Genomic DNA, 16,803 nt, shown 5'->3' with positions numbered 1-16,803 from the left:
AGGGCTACTTTCTGGTATTTATAAAATAGAAATATAGTATCCTTTGAAATTAACCTTCCGGCAGTCGCGCTGTTGTAAAAAGTACAACAGTGTCAGTTTTTTTTTTGCTGCACAAAATTATTGAATGGGGTGGTGTCAGTGAATGAGTCACCGATGCATTCCAAAACTTTCCCCCATCACTCCACTGAGTTGTAGTATCAACCGAGCAATGGTTCAGTCTCTAGGTGCCATTTAGTCGCGACAGTGCATAAGTCGCACTGTGCATAAGATAGGGAAAGACTGTATACGGGGACTGTAAACGAACCAATAACACAGAATTGATGGCTTTGCTTGATGTACCTTATTGGGCTATGAAATGGTAATCATCCAAATGTTCTTAGGCGTAAAGTAATACAGGAAGATGGAAAAAGTAATTATACAATTAATTAATATGTTTTGACAGTAAACAGAGTACATAACACTTGAAAAATAGGATGTTGTACAAAATACACCACGCGACTGCTCGTGTGATCGAGTAGGTCGCGACTACCGGAAGGTTAATAAAATAAAAGAATAAGAATACAAATTATAACTACTAGTTTCGGTGATCACACCATCGTCAGGTTATAGAAATGAATATTTTTTTTTATAAATTGTATTCTTATTCTTTCATTCTATTTATTTCAAAGGGTACTATATTTCTATTTTATGAATATCAAAAATAGTGTTATTGACAACATCAATGTCTTATTCTTTCAATGCTAGAGTAGTTGATAGAGGTACAAAAATAAGAGGATAGAAAGATTGATGCAGTGGAGGAAGCAAGGAACATAGCCTATAATACACTTTTATTCAAATTAATATTTTTGGCGATTGTGAAGGAAGATTTTTGTTTGGATTTGTATGTTGAAATTAATCAACCTGATAAATTCAAAATTGTATAGGTACATTTCTATGGACTCAAAATAGTGTGTGAATTAATTCATCATTTCTACATAACCTCTAGACTGTGTATTCCAAATTAAGGTTCAGTTTGCCCGCACCCGGGCAACTGGAGACGGAGATCGATAATGATGATGATGAAAATGTATAAATAAATAGAATGCAAACTTGACAACTTGTGTAACTGACATCTAATATTTATTGCATTGCAATTCTTTTGTGCTACCTTTTATTAGGCCTATATGTTATAATATTTTTAACAAATCATTCATACTGGGAAATCTGGAAAATATCAGTTGAATCCACTATAATCAATTTATAGTTACTGTCAATATTAAAGTGTTATATTAATTTTTTTTGGTTGAATATAAAGTAAAGGATAGTTGTTTCAATGTTACTTCTTTACTTACAATTTTCTTCGATTTTTATTTTCAATTTTACCCTCTGACACTCAATTCAATTTATTACTATATTTAGTTATAAACTTTAATATATTTAGCTTTTATTTAAATTCAATACTATATTGATAGGTCTATCAGGTTCAAAGTCAACTTATATTGTAATCATTCACAATTGGTTTAATTTCCTATGTAGAAGGAAATTTTGTAAAATAAAAACCATAATAATCGAGACAAAGAATGATCTCCATTTCTTGCATTGCTTATGTTGGGATCATCAACTATTTATTTTATTTATTCATTTCAATTTCAATACACATCTCATTAAATACAAAATTCATATATATTTTAATCCCTCTAGCTTTTAACTATTTGAGGGATATTTAAAAAAAATACAATTCCCATTTACTAGGTTGCAATAACTTACATAATAAACAAATATAAATATATAATATTATATTATTTAGATTCTGGTTTTTGAACATTAATAATGAATTCTAAAATAACGACTTCCTTACGAAATGGATGGACAAAGCAGTCTAGTTAATGATGTTTATGATGAAACTCTTGAAAAATTGAGTCATAAAGTCATTAGTTGTTGACTATCAAATACTTTTTCTAAAACGTCTTTTTCAGGTCATTCCCTTGCTTTTAATTGCATATTTATGCACAGATGTCCTAAATAGTTTATGGGTTGTCTGTGAATAATGTGTGCTCATTTTTTTGTAATTTTATTGCAGTCCCACGACAAATGCAATCATGGGCCTGACATTTGCCAAATACGTCATCGATCCATTCTTCCCGGAATGTCCTCTACCGGAAGTGTCAGTGCGCTTTATTGCTGCATGTGCCATTTGTACGTATGCCTATCAATTCACTTTTTATGGGTCATTTAATTTTTTTAAATCATTGAACTCATTATATAAACTTTATCTTTCTCTATAACTCTTATCAATTATGCAATTTTTATCTCAGATGCATCTTGCAAGACTATTAATAATAGTCGTATCTAAATCAGTACTAGTAATCAAAAGCCGTGTAATCAAAAGCAATATAGCCTAATTCTATCCCTCTTAAACTCTATCAATAGAACAATTTTTTATTTTAAAAGAAAAATGCATGACAATTATGGTTGTATTTTAATGTAATGAAAAGCAATGCTGTCTGGTTCATTACTTTATATTTGATACACTTTTGGAACGATTTCACGATCGATTTTACATGCAGAACATAACATAAAGAATGAGTAGAGCCTTCAACAATAATCGATACATACATACACATTTCAATAATAATTTTATACCGGTTGCATTTTTCATTACTGTAAATATTTTTCAGAAAACATTTTTTATAGTTTTGAATGTTTTATCACACTTCATTGAGGATTTCATAGTGTCTTCATCCCTTTTAGCTGAATTAAATGGAATCATTTTTTTCCCTGAATGTGACATACAAGATGAGAGTTACATTTACAAAGGAAACTCTCCCCCCCCCACAAAATTACAGGTTTGTGTGTAGGAGGGAGTTCAATATTATACTGTATATAAGATCTCATCTGCCTCAACCTATAATACATAATAGAAAATATGAATCCTAATTATTCTCAAATCAATCACGAACATAATAATTACTTCATAGGTCTTATAGATCATAATTCTCCATTTGTCAATTTTTCCAACGTATTTTCCATCAATAGAGTGTTAGAGCCGAGACACACAAAGGGTTTTTTATGAGTCGGCACGGCACAACATGACAGGAAGCTCTCTGATTGGCTGATCCTCGATACGCCATCCCAATCAGCCAATTGGAAAGTTTCCTTTAATGTCGTGCCGTGCCGATTCGTCTGAAAAACGCCTCGTGTGTCGCGGCCCTGAATCAGATTCATAGATTAATCGATAATGGAACATCAATCGATTTTATCCAATCTCTCTTAGATTCTTAGATCACAGATTATTGTAATATTTCGAGAAGACTCACTGTATCATTTTATAGGATATTATTTTTCTCAGTGAATTTACGTTTGGTTACGGTATCTATAGGCTCTATATTTTTTATTTTACAGGTTTTTTCACTTTCATGAACTGCTACAATGTGAAACTGACATCAAACATCCAAAACTCATTCATGTTTGGAAAGACTGGTGCTTTGGCATTGATCATAATTGTCGGAATAGCCAGTTTCTTCATGAGTAAGTATTTGAATAATGTTGGATATCATGTCACACCATAACTTCATTACTAAATTTTAAGTAAAGATATTACCCGCTCTAGAATTTTCAGACAGACTTCTCCAATCCATAAATCTATACCTCCACTCTATTCACTGTGACCTTTTCATTTGTTAGTATACAGTAAAAAAGTAAATTCGTATGGCTTTTGTTGGTGGGGAGTCCCTTGCGGGAAGGTCCCACCGCCTTAATATATAATTTAAGCCGTCAATGGGCCTTACGACTGTCATACTTCAGCCGGGACCGACAGTTTAACGTGCCCATCCGATAACACGGGAGTGATCTGGTTAAAAAACTTTTGGTATTGAGAGGGTTGAACCCGGGATCTCTATGCTGCTACGCAGGCACTCTATCCACTAGACCACGGATCACTCCAACAAAACAGTATATAGTAAAACTTTTGGACAGTATAGTTTTCCCATTGTTATATTTTCTCCTAAGAAGCCAACATTGATGCAATTTATACAATTATTTTATATTATATGCATAATTGAATATGGAATTATAAATTATAATTAGATGGATAAATTAGATTCTTGTAGATTGTAAATAATGTCCATTTAATCAGCAATTCTCTGGCTCAATTAGTCAAATAACTACTGTACTTATATTTAAGTTATGAGTATTCCTGCAATAAGAAGTCCTACTTTTGCACGTTAAAAAATTACAATAGAAACAAAGATGTCGTAGAGTTCCTCCATATGAAGGTGAAATGAAAGAGATGCTGTCAGTTCTACATTTTTTATTTATGCCAAACCATAGTTTTAATGCACTTGAGGCATTATCATCAGTGGTCGTTTTTAGTTAGTCCTACATTTCTTCTTCGTATAACACATGGAACCCATTCATCAAATCATCCAGATTCGATATTCAACTATTTGTGTCATTAGTATCCTCACCTACCGGGTGACCCAGAATAACGGGAACATTTGAAAACGCCATAAAACATTAGTGGGAAGGACAAAAATGATTTTATTCAAACTAATGTAAAGTTCAAGACTTGTCATTTGAGAATTATTAATAACATCTATCACCTCTTGACAATTACTTCTTCAAGATGGCTTCCTCCTGCACGAATACACTCTTGAAATCTGTGTTGAGATTCCTGAACGATTGCTGCAACATTTCAGCTGGGATATTGTTAATTTCATTTTGAATTGTCTGTCATGATTCAACCACAGTTATTGGTCAAGTTGTGAAAACGTTTGATTCGAGATAGCTCCACAAACATAAAATCGCAGGTGGACAGATCATGGGACCAGGAAACGCAACCTAATCGTGAGATTATACGGTTACTAAACAATACTCACTCGCACAGTTGCCATTGAATGCAGTGCAGAGTGGATCCCGCTCACAATTTCATCAATAATTTTGAATTAATCAAAAATTAAAACATAATTCTTAATGAAATCCGCAATATCCCAGATGAGATGTTGCAGCGATCAATGAGGAATCGTCAACACAGTTTTCAAGAGTGTATTCGTTCAGGAGGAAGCCATCTTAAAGAAGTAATTGTCAAAAAGTGATAGATGTTATTAATAATTCTCAAATGACAAGTCTTGAACTTTACATTAGTTTGAATAAAATCATTTTTGCTCTTCCCACTAATGTTTTATGGCGTTTTTTAAAGTTCCCGTTATTCTGTGTCACCCTGTATTTTTACAAGCATAAACTCAATTCCTTTCAATACAATTTATTACAGCAATGTTTATAATTTATTAAAGATTTCTTTTTAATTTTCAGATGACGTCAATAATTTTGATGCGCCTTTTCAAAGGAGTACGTTTTCTCCGGGACCAATCGCAGTTGCCTTTTACTCTGGTATATTTTCATATTCGGGATGGTTAGTATTCAAGGAAGGTAATTCGAAATTTGTTTCTGTGCTCTAGATGTAATAATGAACCTTTTATCAAATATATTTTTGATTGTTTTTGTCAATTTGACGAGACAAACTTCTCTGCTAAGAAGTTCAGTGGTGTTACTTATGAATTTGTCAATTTTTATTTAAAGTTTCCGTTTTTTGTTTATGTCTTGAAAAATATTTCACACTTCAGAGGCCTTCTTTGATTATATTTGTAGTGTTTTTATAGAGAATCACAAAGCAATATTAATAAACTCAAACTTTATTAGTTATTGAGTTACAATTTCCATGCTATAAACACACACTGCAACTCCTCCAGTCAAATCATCATCTCCATCAGTGTGCAGTGTCATCAACTTCTTATTACTAAATACAATAATGTGATTGTTGTATGGTTGTTTAGGAATCGGTTTTCAAATTATTTTAGTGGGCAGTGTTTCCTACCTCCCTGTTCATAATTTATTTTTGAAATTTGAAAGACTACTTTAATTCAGTTTTTCAATTTAATTTGAAGTGTGTTCAATCCAAATCTCATTAGGCAATTAATTACGTCTTTTTCAGGAATTACCTAAACTTTATGACTGAGGAATTGAAAAATCCGTATGTGTAAGTATACTAGTGTCATTCTTATACTAAATACTTTATACATAGGCTACCTTCTTTACTTCAATCCGCTTTTCGCATTTTTTTATTTTAATCCCGAAAAATTTAGCAAATTATGTTCACCCTCCCATACGATTAGTATAAATTAGTCATCGTGATCAAATTTCGACTGATCTATTAAAGATGTTTCGATCAGTCAAGATTTGATCACGATGACTTTTGCCTTACAAATTCTTTATTCTCTCCAAATTTGTACTTACTAAAATCATCTTTCTTCCAGAAATTTAAATATTGTTATTAAGAAATGTATCTTTATAGTATGTTGAAATTTCACAAATAACATTCATTTTGAATACATTTATTTTCTTTCGCGTGTTGGAAAATTGTTTCTTGTCGATTTATCTTATTTGTAAAACCAGGTGGAAGAGGAGCTATATTAATTGATAATATTTGGTACCTAATTCTGTCGATTGACGAATACGTTTCATTTCATTTACTTGAAATAAATGCAGGTTAGAGATAGATGTAAAGAGGCAGGTTTAAACTTCAGTTTTTCGTTATTATCAACTTCATTGTGCATTATAAAATGTACATAATAGATTATTTGAAGAGGAAGGTTTAAACTTCAGTTTCTCTTTACCATCAAATTCATTGTCCATTGTGAATGTACATACTGCATTAAATCAAATAATACTCTCATTGCAAAAAGCCTACTGAGTATTTCTCAATAATGCAAATCCATTTCAATTCGATCATTGTTTCTTTAACAATTGCACTGTGTCGTTTACAGAAATCTTCCTCGTGCGATCTACATCTCCCTGCCTCTAGTAACTCTGACATACGTTCTTGCCAATGTTGCCTACCTTGCAGTTCTTTCGCCCGATGAGATGATTGCATCAAATGCTATTGCTGTCGTAAGTTTGATATATTGATTATTATTTGGTTTTATATGGGTTTGATGAAGGCCTAGTTGTTTTTATAGAGGATTTCAATTGTTTCTACAAAAGGCTTCTCCAATTGCCTGTTTTATTTTTATTTGGAATTTTTGTAAAGGGGTGTAGTTTTTATTTCTATGTACAACTTCGAAATCCTATTCCATTGTTGTTTGGAAATTGACGTTTGTAGTCAATTTCACTCTTCATATTTTTATAGTTTTGAGTTTCCAAGAAATGTTCTTGTTATTTTGTCAATTGTACTTGTCATATTTTTACAATTTCAAGCTTTTAAGAAGCTATACTTGTTATTTTGTGTATTTCTGTGATAGTACTTTGGTGAATGCCAGTTGCATGCTTCCACATTGTGATTTATGTTGTGAATGAGATATATATGGATTGAGATACGTTTAGAAACATGATAATAGTCACACACTTTTCTTTTTAGGGCTTCTGCAATATTGTAACACAATAAAAGTTATCAAGTACGTTTTTATTTTATCACAACACAACTAATTTTCAACTCTTTAAGAGTCATTTATCTTCTTCAAGAATAAGGCACTTGAAGATTTGGAAATTATTGCCATTTTCAGGTGTAAATAAATTATGGCTCTTGAAAGAGTTGAAACTAGTTGTGTTGTTATGAAATAAAAGTTTTTCTACATAGCTTTTATTGTGTTTCAAGGATTATAGATGTATATGAATTATTCAATTTGAAAGGTTATTGAAATGTTTGAATGACATGAAGCATGTTGAGCGATTACTAGAAGAAATATGGTAAAACAATTTCGAAAAGTATTTAAGAAAATCTTAATATCTACGAAATATTTTGCTTTTCAGTCGTTTGGCTACAGAACACTGGGAGTTTTGTCATGGATAATGCCGTTGATGGTTGCTATGTCAGCTCTTGGAGGCCTCAGTGTCCACATCATGACTTCTTCAAGGTATGTTCTGTACTGTAAAATAAATTTCTAATCAAATAATACCTAGTTGCTATAGTGAGGTCCACGTTATAATGGCAGTGAAGAAAGATAGGAGAACAACGTTGCCCATCCTCTTTCTTGTCAATGCCTTCTATAGACGGTAGCTGATACAGGTTTATTGATGTAATATTAACTGGTCTTGTTTGTTTAAAATAATCAATGATATTTTATTAAGTGTTCATGCTTTTTTAAAATAATCAATTATATTTTATGAAGCAAGAAATTATATTATTTAATAATTCCATAATGAATATTAAATATTTTGTTAATTAATTATTAATTCTAAATTGTTAAAAGACGATCTGGCAACAGAGCAAAGTGAGAAAGAGATAGCGCTATCAGCTTTGTTGAATGATAGACAAGGATAGCAATACCATTGCTAAACAAACACTGCCATTAAAACGTGGACCTCACTATAGTTGCGTTAATTCTGATCCTTAATTTTCAACAATCTTATAATTGCCAGAACTATTGCCTATATTAATAGATGTCTATTAATATAGGTAATAGATGTCTCTATGCTTTACATTTTTCAATTTACAATGATGAGTTTACTAATGTACTGATCTATGTTTTCTTGAACACATAAAGTGACAGTCTATATACGTTATTCGTTATTATTTAGCGGTTATGATCAATAAATGTTGTTTTCATTTTCAGGATGTGTTTTGTTGGAGCCAGATATGGTCATTTCCCTGCAATGTTGTCACATTTGAATATCAACAAACTGACTCCGATGCCTTCACTTGTGTTTTTAGTAAGTTACAATCAAACTCCAAATATTCACAACTAGCTTTCATATTATACATTATGTAAGAACAAGTTAAGTTAGTTCCTAACTTGTGAGGAACTCTTATATCCAGCTGCCACACATTACATATGCATCTATTTCAGGAGTAAAAAAGAATGATTCATTCCAATTTGTTGTGGAGTCTGATTAGTGATATATGTTATGTTATTCTGTTATTTCTATGGACAACTTCTTCAAAATCCTGTTTTATTTATCTATTTTATATAATCATTCAATATTACACAACTTTCAAAAAATGTACTATAGGCTCGAATTTATTATTGTTTGGAACTCTATATTGAAGTGTAGTAGTTATTTCTATAGACAACTTCAATCAACTCACATCAATTTATTTTAGAATTGCAATAATAAGGAATAGTTTTGTAGATCAAGGTTATTTTTGAATTACAATAAGATAAGTACAGCTCAAATTGATTTGGAATTATTTGATTATTATCTATTAGTTTTTCATATTATATTTATTTATTCACAGAATATTCTGTCGCTATTGATGCTTTGTACGAGCGATATTCATTTGCTAATAACGTACGCGAGCTTCGTGGAGTCGTTCTTCTTGCTCTTGTCAGTGAGCGGATTGCTCTGGTTGAGATACAAAAAACCAAATATGCATCGACCAATCAAGGTGAGATATATCTATTCAATTATAAAATATTAAAAATAACAAGTCTAATTCAAAAATGATATTTATTGAAGGTTTTCTGATTATACTCATAAAACTTTCACAACCTTTGTTCCATGTCATTTTTTTGGAAATCACAGTTCTCTTCTTACCTCTATTGGAAATCTCCTATTTGGAAAAATTATGTTCGTTGATTTTGTATTTTATAAATTTTAATTTTATTTTCAGTGTCTAGGTATAATCTAAATGATCTCTTTGATTTTTTTGGAATTTCGCTTGATTTTATTCAAACTATTGTAAACAATAGTTCACAATATTGTAAACAAGTGTAATATTTACAATTTTGTAAACAATTTTCCTTAATTCCTCACAATGGAAATACCAAGTTACACAAACAGTGTAATTATATAAATTATACACAAACGGTGTAATTATATTACTTTTTAGTTGAGTATAAATTATATTATGCCGGCTGAAGTATGACAGTCGTCAGGCCCATTGACGGCTTGCATTATATATTGAGGCCAGGTGGGACCTTCCCGCAAGGGACTCTTCACCAACAAAAGCCATACGAATTTACTTATTAGTTGATTTTTTTAAATGATGAATTTTGTTGGGTACCACAAGCTAGATAACATCAGGCTGTTGATGGAACAAGAAATTAATGGATTTGATTTGAAAATACATATTCAACTTGTAAATTCTAGATGGTTAATCATTAGAGTGCTGATTTGTTGTTTTTCACTGTAAAAACCGTTTATTAATTCTTAATTTTTTCTACTTTCATATCCATAACAGTATACAATATTTATATTTTTAAATTCAATTTCAATTTTTTTCAATTTATTTTTACACACATACAAGTTTAATACAGAAAATAACAAAAAAAATACATGCAAACAACAACAATACACATTAAAACAAAATAAAAAGAAAGTGGTGCAAAAGAAGGATGGAAAATTGAAGGGGTTTTCCAACTATGGATATCCATGTACTAGGAAAACCTTCAATCCTTGAGAAGGTGAAAAAGGTATCAGGAAAAGTAAATAGACGGTAGATATGAAAGGATGGGATAATAAGGGAAGGTTGAAAAAAGAAACCGATAGGACCAGGTGTTAAAACAAAAATTGTAATACTAGATGAATTACGAAGGATTGCAGAATAAGCAAGCACACAAGTCAGAAGAGTAAACTTTGAAGAGAAACATCTCATAGAGAGAAGAAGTAATTGCATTTGATCCAGGTGTTAATATCCTGTTTTAGTTTTTTAGTTATTTTCGCACATTCAATATATTGATCAAATATTGATTAATATTGATTTTGTGGTTTTATCAATTCAGTACTAACAGAATTCCATTCTCCACTACTTCTTAGACCAGTATCCAATATATTCTATATTCTTTAATGTCAATTAATACTGATTTGGTGTTGGAATTTTCATCTAACAGAATACTATTTTCCACTACTTTTCAGGTCTCGCTAATCGTGCCAGTGACTTTTGTAATTCTGTGCATTTTCCTTGTGATCTTCCCGGTGTTTTCTGCACCTTATGAGGTTCTAATGGGAGTACTGATCACATTGACTGGCATTCCTGCCTATTACTTCGGCGTTGTATGGAAAGAGAAACCCTCGTGGTTCACAAATGCTCTGGGTAAGTTGATGGAATAAAAAAAGAAACGATTGCCGTCGCACAAAGGCCAATTCAATTTTAATCATGATTAAATGTCACAAGAACTAATCAGAAAAAGGAGTTTTCAAGGCTTTCCTGAGTGGTTCTCGTGGCATTCAATTACGGTTAAAATTCAACAGGACCTAATTATTATTTTAATTTCAATTATTATTGTATGTATGGTATCTATCAAGCTTTGAAAAATCTTAATTTCATAGGTAAGTTTGGCATTCAAGATTGTTCAGTGAAAGTATGGCTTCGTCTAGCACTGAATTTAACCTTTAAAGCCTTTCAAAGAAATATCTTAATTAACATCTCTCAAGAATGTGATCATCCATGATCAGACCATGGTCTCATCAGACTCACAAATTCATAAATTCACCTATTAAAATGCAGTCTTGCTCCAGTATGCACTAGTCTAGTATACCTATTACCATAGGTAAGGAAAGTATTGCTTTCCGAAAAAAATTAAGGTACCCCAATTTCTAAATTTATATACATTTCAAGATCCCCTGAGTCAAAAAAGTGGTTTCTGGTCTATTGCTGTGTGTGTGTGAGCGTGTGTGTGTATATGAGCGTATGTGTGCGTATGTGTGTCTGTGTACACGATATCTCATCTCCCAATCAACGGAATGACTTGAAATTCGGGACTTAAGGTCCTTACAATATAAGGATCCGACACGAACAATTTCTATCAAGTGCAATTCAAGATGGCGGCTAAAATGGAGAAAATGTTGTCAAAAACAGGGTTTTTCGCGGTTTTCTTGAAAACGGCTCCAACGATTTTGATCAAATTTATACCTAGAATAGTCATTGATAAGCTTCATCAACTGCCACAAGTCCCATATCTGTAAAAATTTCAGGAGCTCCGCCCCATCTAGGCAAAGTTTGATTTTAGATTTCCAATTATCAGGCTTCAGATACAATTTAAACAAAAAATTTTGAGTGGAAAAGATTGAGCATGAGAATCATGATTTTACAAATAATGTTCAATAACATTTTCACCTGAAATTGGAAATAAGCTCGAAATTCGAGAAAATGTGATTATCCGATTGAAAACTGTTGATTCTATTAAATCATTCACTATGAAGAGCTAGCAGAACTCGTATGTCTCCAGCGTTATTGTCCTGTCACCAGCTGGCTCAGATCTTTGTTTATAAGTAGACTTGAGATGCGCGTGGACACTAGCGTCAGGTGATCAACTAGCGTCAGGGTATTGGTGTGTGTGTGTGTGTGTGTGTATGAGCGTATGTGTGTCTGTGTACACGATATCTCATCTCCCAATTAACGGGAATGACTTGAAATTTGGAGCTTAAGGTCCTTTTCCTATAAGGATCCGACACGAACAATTTTGTTGAAATGCAATTCAAGATGGCGGCTAAAATGGCGAAAATGAGGTGAAAAGCAGGGTTGCGATTTTCACAAAAACGGCTCCAACGATTTTGATCAAATTCAGACTGAAATAGTCATTGATAAGCTCTATCAACTGCCACAAGTCCATATCTGTAAAAATTTCAGGAACTCCGCCCCATCTATGCAAAATTTGATTTTAGATTCCCAATTATCAGGCTTCAAATACAATTGAAACAAAAAATTCTAAGTGGAAACGATTGAGCATGAAAATCTCCACAATTAATGTCAGTAACATTTTCACCTAAAATTGAAAATAAGTTCGAAATTCGAGAAAATCTGATTTTTCAATTGCAAACTATTGGCAACTGTCGATTCTATCAAATCATTCACTCTGAAGAGATAACAAACCTCGTGTGTCTCCAGCGTTATTGTCCTGTCACCAGCTAGCTCAGATCTTTGAATAGTAGACGAGATGCGCGTGAACACTAGCGTCAGGTGATCAATTATCATAACGGCCAGGAAAGTTGTGTGAGTGCGCTACACCAGATTTTTTCATTTTCATTAATAAAGCTGTTGAACAATGAATTATTATTCAAATAGTGGCATACAGAATCACCTGACACGAACGAACACTCACAAAGGGGAGAATCAGCAAAACCCCAGTGGTGCATATGCCTCCGTCATCTCTCCTGTCCAGTCCTAAATTTGTTCAGTCCACTCAAAGGTGTCGTGGTAGATTAAATATATTCACACACTGCGGCACTGGAATGTATCAGAGATTATTCTCTTCATTTCTCACTGATGAAGAATTCCAGAATTCTTGTATTTCTTCTATCTTTCTCCATTACCATTATAACTTTCTCCACTATCATTACAACATGAATTTCACTATAGGATACAGTTAAACTGGCATTGGATAGAAAAACTTTGATTGGAAACAGTTAAACTTGGATTGGCGTTTTGAATTGAAGCCTAGTCACGTTGCACGAAAAATTATTACTACTGTATCAAATTATGGTACAAAACTGTAGATAAATCAATATATAAAATATGGTAATTTCACCTTTCAATTTTCATCAACTTTGAAAGAGGTTTTTATTGGCAAAATGTATTGTTTTACATCGAATTTGGTAAGAACCTAATTATTACTGAGTGGCATGTTTTTTTCAGATGGAACAACAGCCTTCGTTCAAAAGCTGTTCATGTCTGCCAAAGAAGAAGGGGTGGAGGGATTCGATTAGCAGCAGTCGTCTGCAGTCGGAGGTTTGGTGACAATAAACGTCTTTCGAATAACGCGTTACACTGCGTTACATGCCTTTATTTATTGGATTTAAGTGTCTTGCTAGAAGTGATAAGACGAGGATATCAAAGATGGATCGTTTCTAATAATTTTTAGTCTCTGACTGAATTTGATTGTTTTAAACAGTGTATAGACAGGTAATTGTTCTAAAAATAAGGCTACAGATAGGTTTTGTGGAATTATCATTCTTCAAATTATATTGTTTTATACCGTTACATAGTTGCGGTAGTTGTTTTAAAAATATGGTTACAAATCTGTCTTCTAGGATTTTTTTAATGTTTACTCAGGTTTTCAACAAAAATGAGTATATAAATATGTTTTATTATTAAATGCATAATCATGCATAGCAGGCATGATATGAGCACTCAATCTTGGCTATTCAGGGGTTTTCTTTGTTTTATACAAGTAGAATATTTTTAAAATCTAGCTAAAAGTCACAAGAAATATTAAAGCTGACTACTCTCTGCTAGAATACACACTTTCTGTGTACTCCAAAATCAGTATGTATCAAGGATTTTTGTACATTTAAGTGTACTCCAAAATCAATATGTATCAAGGATTTTTGTCCATTTAAAGTATTCATTTTTCCATCGTGCTTACAAATTTATGAGTTTTTTGTTAGTCTGAATATGAATCTTCCTGATCTAGAAATCAGCTCCCAGAAATGAGTGTATTATTTTTTGTTAACAATCTATTTTTAGATCTTCAGTATTTTTTCATTGGTTTAGGTATTATTGAAGATCGTCCAATTAGTTTTAGATTTGCTTAGTTTACCAATATTTGAGCCCTTTTCATGACTAATATGATCCCGCGATAATATTATACACGTTTTAGATATCTTTCTCATCCTTGAAGACAGTGTTCTTTTAGTTCTTTAAACTCCACGTTTTTAAAACTTAATTTGATTTTACTGCATTTAATACAGCGTGCCAAACCAAATTGTAGGAATATTTTCTACTGAGAATTTGGGAATAATTCAAATTTATTTCTTATCATTTTCTATCTAGTTTTTACAGTTATTCTAGGCTTGATTATTCTTTTCAATTTACCATGTATTAGAACATTTTTATACTACTTATTTATATCATTTGATGCGTATCATTTACGCAGATATTTTCCCCATCTCGTTATACACTGAAGACAACTTTTTAAATCCAACTAGTTCCTATTAGATTACAGTAATATAATCTTATCAAAAAATGAAGTAAATTATTTTAATCTTAACGCGGTAATCTGGATGTCAATGCAGTACTTTTATGTCTATGCAAATGTAAAATATATATTTTTTATTAAAGACATCTTTTAGTTTCAAGCTCATCAGCAACTCCCCCATGAGCAAGAGAGTTTTTCAAATTCAATCCGATTGAATGTAAAGTCAATATTATAAATTATTGTTTTATTTATTCAGTTATTTAGAATTATACAACTTTGGTTTTGTTTGATTCTTCATGATTTTAAAGTATTTAATTTAGTTCGCAACGTCAGTTGACAAGTTAAATAATTTATTGAATAATAATTATAAAATGAATTACAAGTGCCTGAATGTGTAGGACGAAATTTCTAGGTTACCTTTTAAATATTTTAACTGAACATTGGAGCTAGATGGAATAATTTCTGTGATTGCTATTTATTTTAATAGTTTGTAATTATTTTAATGGTGAAGAAAATATTTTAATTTATTATTTTTAATTAACCTGAGTCCAATCTGAAAATAGTTCATTGCTAGTTAAAAAATTAAACTAATTTCGCTCCACTCGAAATCATTAAGATTGACAAACTCCCAATAGAGTTTTTAATCAAGGTTATTGTAAAATAATTTGTGTTCTGATCTACTTAAAATCTTTTAATTAGGCATACTACTGTTTTGTTTGATTGTATTAGTTTAGATTAGCGTATAGTTACTGTAGATTAAACAATTCTATCAAGTTTGTTGTTTAGTAATGTTGGAGAATTGATCTGTATCAATGTATTATTTTTATCATGTATTTTATTCATTTACCTTTTATTGAAATAGAACTTTTTATAAGAAGTATCATAAATAAGTGCATCAATGAAATGTTTAAACTATTTTTTATAAATTCATTCCATTACAGTTGAGAATTCAATCCCACTACCCAATTTTATAAATACTACTTTGAATGGTAATTTTTCCATGGTAATGCTAAGTGAAGTAAACAGAAACTAATAGAGTTATGACAATAACTGAAAACACAAACTTATTTTAAGTAAATATCTCCAAATTTAGGAGATATTAATTTTTTCATATTATATAAATCGGAACGTTATTCTTAGCATTTTGTAAGTTGCCAGGTAGTAGAATCCAATATGTGAATGAACATGTAATAGGCTAATATTTGAATAGTGAAATTTATTAAGTACAGTACTTTTTAGAATTGTATGTTATCCGCTTTAAAAATAATAGTGTACAATTTTAATTTTCACATTGAAATTAAAATGTAAAGCTTTGTCATTGAGAAACATACTCACATCTGTTGAGAAAACTTGTTTTTAAATTTGGCACCCATAATTTATATTTTTAAAGATTTTTTAAAATTATTTTGAAAGAATTTACTGTCAATATTTTTATTAAATGTGAGTCTTCCAACAACATTAGTAAAACTTGAAAAAATGACAATTTTGGATAAGTTATCCATAAGAATTATCATGATAAGCAGTATTTTTTGTTTTAGAATGAATAAACGACTTCAAGTTTTTATTGTTTGTGAACTATAAAAACCGGTTTTGAATCATGGTATACTCTACTAAATTATATATTTATGTAAATGTATACTTTAGTAATACGTTGATAATTTAGCAATAATGTAAAGTATTGTTACAGCATCTTTTTATTTATTAAGCTATATTAAAAGCATCTGTTGATCAGTATGATGGTTACAATGTTTTCCTCTACTTATAAGTTACTTTTTAGAGTTAATCAAACAATGAAATGTCTTCATTTTTGAAGAAATAAAATCAGTAATTTGTGATCGCCGGTGTATTTATTTCAATTTACCTAATAAGCTGTAGAAATTTTTTATCTACGATTTTATAGAAGCGTTTAGTTTTTATAAACTTTTCTATCTATATTAGTATATATGAAGAAGGGTTGTATTTTTAAATATTTTCA

At 31.2% G+C, this 16,803-nt stretch overlaps 1 protein-coding gene across 2 annotated transcripts in view; it reads left to right on the top strand.

Moving 5' to 3' along the window:
- LOC111047591 (large neutral amino acids transporter small subunit 1) overlaps positions 1–16,664 on the top strand; it is a 46,124-nt gene extending 29,460 nt beyond the window's left edge. The window contains exons 4-13 of one of the 2 annotated variants that reach the window (XM_039434124.1): positions 2,060–2,175; positions 3,382–3,507; positions 5,290–5,389; positions 5,969–6,013; positions 6,801–6,924; positions 7,783–7,886; positions 8,586–8,682; positions 9,209–9,358; positions 10,828–11,005; positions 13,547–16,664. In XM_039434124.1, the coding sequence (XP_039290058.1) occupies positions 2,060–2,175; positions 3,382–3,507; positions 5,290–5,389; positions 5,969–6,013; positions 6,801–6,924; positions 7,783–7,886; positions 8,586–8,682; positions 9,209–9,358; positions 10,828–11,005; positions 13,547–13,617 (1,111 nt within the window). In that variant the 3' untranslated portion in view covers positions 13,618–16,664. The remainder of the gene's footprint in view (positions 1–2,059; positions 2,176–3,381; positions 3,508–5,289; positions 5,390–5,968; positions 6,014–6,800; positions 6,925–7,782; positions 7,887–8,585; positions 8,683–9,208; positions 9,359–10,827; positions 11,006–13,546) is intronic. The other variant, XM_039434125.1, reaches the window with a different exon arrangement.
- Positions 16,665–16,803: the final 139 nt, after the last annotated feature.

The sequence above is a fragment of the Nilaparvata lugens genome, chromosome 8 (assembly GCF_014356525.2).
Source record: "Nilaparvata lugens isolate BPH chromosome 8, ASM1435652v1, whole genome shotgun sequence".
NCBI lineage: Eukaryota > Metazoa > Arthropoda > Insecta > Hemiptera > Delphacidae > Nilaparvata > Nilaparvata lugens.
Note: the sequence above shows the minus strand (reverse complement) of the source record. Positions and strands in the feature narration are given on the sequence as shown.